The sequence below is a fragment of the Dendrobium catenatum genome, unplaced genomic scaffold (assembly GCF_001605985.2).
Source record: "Dendrobium catenatum unplaced genomic scaffold, ASM160598v2 original_scaffold_229688, whole genome shotgun sequence".
NCBI classification, from domain to species: Eukaryota; Viridiplantae; Streptophyta; class Magnoliopsida; order Asparagales; family Orchidaceae; genus Dendrobium; species Dendrobium catenatum.
The window spans coordinates 1-4,356 of record NW_021548096.1 but is presented as its reverse complement, the minus strand read 5'-3'; the positions used below and the strand labels follow the sequence as shown (position 1 = coordinate 4,356).

Sequence of the window (4,356 nt, the reverse complement as noted above, 5' to 3'; positions counted from 1 at the left end):
GGATTTCGGCACGACTTCGTGGATTCATCGGGTGCAAGGTTTGTACGCTAGATTTATTCCTCCTTTCCTTATTTGTTCTTTATACAGAGGTTAACATAAACCAAGCTTCTAGGTTCATGGAAGTGCTAAGCATGAAATACTTCACAGGTTTTGAAATTTAAGTAAGCAAGCCGTTTAAAGTACCGGCCCCGACAACAGTATGGATCTCATCAATGAAGAGGATTATTTGTCCATCTGAGTCCGTTACTTCCTTCAGGACAGCTTTTAGTCTATCTTCAAATTCACCGCGGAACTTTGCTCCAGCTATTAGAGCACCCATATCAAGAGATATCAACTGCAAAGTTTGCAAGATTCAGACGTTAAAAAACAGGATTTTGCGATGGTCCCTGCTGACCGGCAACTCATTAGCGCACAAATGAATGCATGCATATATATAGTTTGTGAGAACATAGAACTAAATTTTTTTTAAAATAAATCTTTTGTTATCGTGGGAGTATGTACAGTGTTATAAAAACATAAGATTTCAGTTTCGTTTATGACAGCTTTCTTACTGCTTCTTAAAGCATCATTTTAGTACAAAAATTTTAATTTATATACTAAAAAATTGCTTTAAGAAACAGTAAGAGAGCCATCCCAAATGAAACCTTCATTGCTTATTTTTTACTTTTCATGCAGTTTCTCCTGATTGTTCAACGCTGTCCATTTTATTATAAAATGGTTTGCTTTGGCAATGTGATAATTAACATAACTTTCTCTAGATTGATTATTCCTGCACTCCTGAAAAGGTGCAACAGTTCTTCCAATATTGTGGGACTGAACAGCGTATCGTGAAGATGAACTAAATAAAGAAAGTAAAATGACGGTGAACTAAATAAAATTTTACTCATATCCATATGGAGCATTGATGGAGATGTGGTGGTTTAAACGAGGAGAATTCTCTTGAGGTTCGTTGTAAAAGGCATGCGGATGGACAAGGTGATATTGGGATGGTTGGGAGTGGATGAACTGGGCATTTGTTTTATATACCAAAACGTCCAGCCAAGAGCCTATCAGGAAAAGGATCTTTTTTTCCATTCCAAGGGAGACTGCTAAATTAGATCAAATCTTCTCCTCCCTTCAACCTTACTGGCTTAAGTACAGGAGTGTCTACAGCCTGGAATTTTTTTTTTTGGTGCATAAGAAAAATATTAATGCTATATAAAAATTTATTAATAGATAAATATAAAATTGTTAATAAGCATGTCCAGTTTTGTTTTTATTTAAGCCAATATTTTTTTAGTGAAGAAAAAAAATTAAAAACTCATAAATACCAATCCTTAGACATAAGAGGAGTACATACCCTGCGGTTCATCAAAGCTTGGGGTACATCACCTTCAACTATTCTCTGAGCAAGCCTGTTGCATAGCACAAATACAAGGTGAAAGGATTACATCTACATCAATTAATAAAGTTATCATTTCTCCCTATGTAAATGTATCAAAAAAAAAAAAAAAAGGCAGGAATTGAAATATTATTTTTACCCTTCAGATATGGCAGTTTTCCCGACACCAGGTTCACCGATTAAGACTGGATTGTTCTTAGTCCTCCTAGACAATATTTGTATACATCTCCTTATCTCATCATCCCTTCCAATAACTGGATCAAGCTTCCCTTCGCGTGCCATGGCTGTCAAATCCTTACCATATTTCTCCAAGGCTTCATACTTACCCTCGGGGTCTGAAAAATTCATTGTGCAACAAAGTATGATCACCACACAGCTTGGCACAAATTAAATGAGAATAATAATAAAGCAATTTTGAAGCCTTGTTAGGTACACATGAAATCTTAACATTTAGAGATAGTCTACTTAGTTTTATTTAAACAATTGAAGACTATTAAAAGAGAAATCATTCAACAAAAGACCGCATAAAAGATAATCAAGTATGATTAAAAACCTTTTCCAAGTAGTTTAGAAAAACAAACTAAAGCATCCAGGGATATAAAAATCAGATATAAATAAAAGAATATCAATTGATGCTTACAACCATATAAGCGTCGCATAGTGTCTTGTTGTGCTAACATTAGTAGATAACCACTGATGCATCTATGTTATTTTAAGCAATTATGCCAAATGGCCTAGTGAATACAAAAGTCATCTCATTCAATAGTACTAGGGATGTCAAAACAGGTCCGCGGCTCAAGTTCGGATCGAATCCGGATTGACTCGGACTTAAACTGGTTGACCCTAACCCAACTAGTTTTTTTGTAAACGGGTCAAAAAATTCAACCCGGACACAACCCGCTCGGGTTGCCGGGTTGACCTGACATGACCTGCGGACCCGCTTTATTTTGAATTCGCAGGCGAGGCTGGCATGACGGGTTAGGACTAAGGCGAGGCTGGCATGGCGGGTTAGGACTAAGGTGAGGCTGGTGCATTTCACGAGGCATGGGGAGTCACAAGCCGCCCAGCCTTTGTTTGGCAAGACGAGATAGATAAAGAGAAATGACCGAAGGAGCTATGCAGAGAAGCGACGATTGACGGTTCAAGGGAGAGTTGTTTGAAGAAGGATGAGAAAGAGAGAGCACGATGCAAGCAAGCGGAGGATGAGAAAGAGAGCGCAGCGTGGAGAAGGATAGGCAATTGAAAAACCGAAGAGTAATCAACTGTCGCTGTTGCTTAGTGCTCACAGTACTCTATTTCTCATCAATGCGTGATGGCTAGAGGTTGGCTTTTAGCTAGGGACTTGATGCTTTTCTTTTTTTGCTTTTTGAAGTTGGGTTTCTGCTCTGGTGAAGGGAATGAGATCAGAGTTATGCTTTGCAGATATATTCTTATAGATAAGCAAGTTGCAGATTGCGTTATTTCATTTAGCCTTTGTTTATTTGTTATTTACCTTTCTTCCATTCCTCTAGTGAAGGGTATGAGATCAGTGTTATGCTTTTCTTATGGTGTTATGTTTTGCGGATATATTCAAGGAGGCAAAGATGACCAAGTCTCTCAGATTTCAGGTCAAAGTCGGGTTAGCGAGTTGACCAGACCCTGACATGATTTTTCAAATGGCTCAAAAACTGCAACTCAAACTCGAACCGTTTGTTAAACGGGTTGATACGAATATGAATTTTCCGGATCGGGGTTCGGATCGGGTCAATAATTGACACCTCTAAATAGTACCACCAACATTGACAATAGGCAACAATGAACACAACATTTTAGAATGCATAAATGAACCACAATATTGTCATGAAATTTAGAGATGGGCAGCTCGTCAAGCTCAAATACAGGTTTTGTAAAGGGCATTGGAATGCCTACAACGATGACAGGAAAACATATGAAAAAACCAAATATATGAAAATTGTCTAGCGAGTACAGACCATTACATATATAATACTTTCAATATACATTTCTTAGCTCGTGAGTTCAACTTACACTTCTTAACATGAGCATAAATATGTCGATCAAAGATCCTTGAAATAGAGAATAATCTGTAGGATGACACTTTATCAGGAGTCATCAAAGCAATTATTGTAAATGGAGATATGCATGTCTAATATCATGCAGTTTTAACAACCTTCGCTTCCCACAAGTTATATTACATTTGGTTATCGAGCAAAGGAAAAAAATGATCCCCAACTATATTAAATGAACATGTTGGTCTCTCAAGTCTTGAAAAAGAATCAAAATATTAGAAATGACATTATGTGAATTTGACTCATAATACGACAGCAAATCTATCCCACAGAGGCTTGATGTTGTTTTTGTTGTTTTATTTTCACTAGAAAATTTTGGTTCAAAGTTTAGGAGATCTATTCATCTCCTGCTTAATTTTTAGAAAGGGAATTTGAGAAGTGCATGTATATTTCTCTTATTTTGACTCCACTAACTTTTGATAGTATGGCCACTAACTTTTGATAGTATGGCTCCCCATCTTTGCGGATATAGATCATTCTTGTTCAAACCACACAAATTTAGTGTTCTTTTATCTGTGTTGTTTTAGTTGTTTCCTATACATTTTGCGTGGTGTTATTATTCAATAGTTCATAAGTTAATCATGTCTCTTTTGTGCTGCCAAGTGTAGCATAGGTCTTCTCTCATAATAGTTGGTTAACATTTTTTTCCCTTTAATGAAAAGAAAAAATAGTAATCCTATCATTGATGCAATAAATAAAAGGAATGAGAAAACAAAATTTCTTCAACACTAACATATCATGTATAATAACACTCAAAACATTAAATCCAAGGCGTATAGTTATTTGATTTATTTCAGGCAATTAAATTATGAATATTGATAGAAAGTGATATGAAAAACAAGTTTCTTTGAAAAAAAAAACAGACAGTTATTTTTCCTAAATTTCATAAACCATGCAAAAAATTGTTAA

The 4,356-nt window shown here is 36.0% G+C and overlaps 1 protein-coding gene across 1 annotated transcript; it reads right to left on the bottom strand.

Annotated features, from left to right (window-relative positions):
* Positions 1-183: 183 nt before the first annotated feature.
* Positions 184-1,747, bottom strand: LOC110114285 (chaperone protein ClpB3, chloroplastic-like; the record flags this gene model as incomplete). Its single annotated transcript, XM_020847121.2, has 3 exons — positions 1,521-1,747; positions 1,340-1,394; positions 184-334 (listed from the first exon to the last, which is right to left on the bottom strand). Coding segments are annotated over exons 1-3 (415 nt in total), but the record flags the coding sequence as incomplete, so codon positions are not given.
* Positions 1,748-4,356: the final 2,609 nt, after the last annotated feature.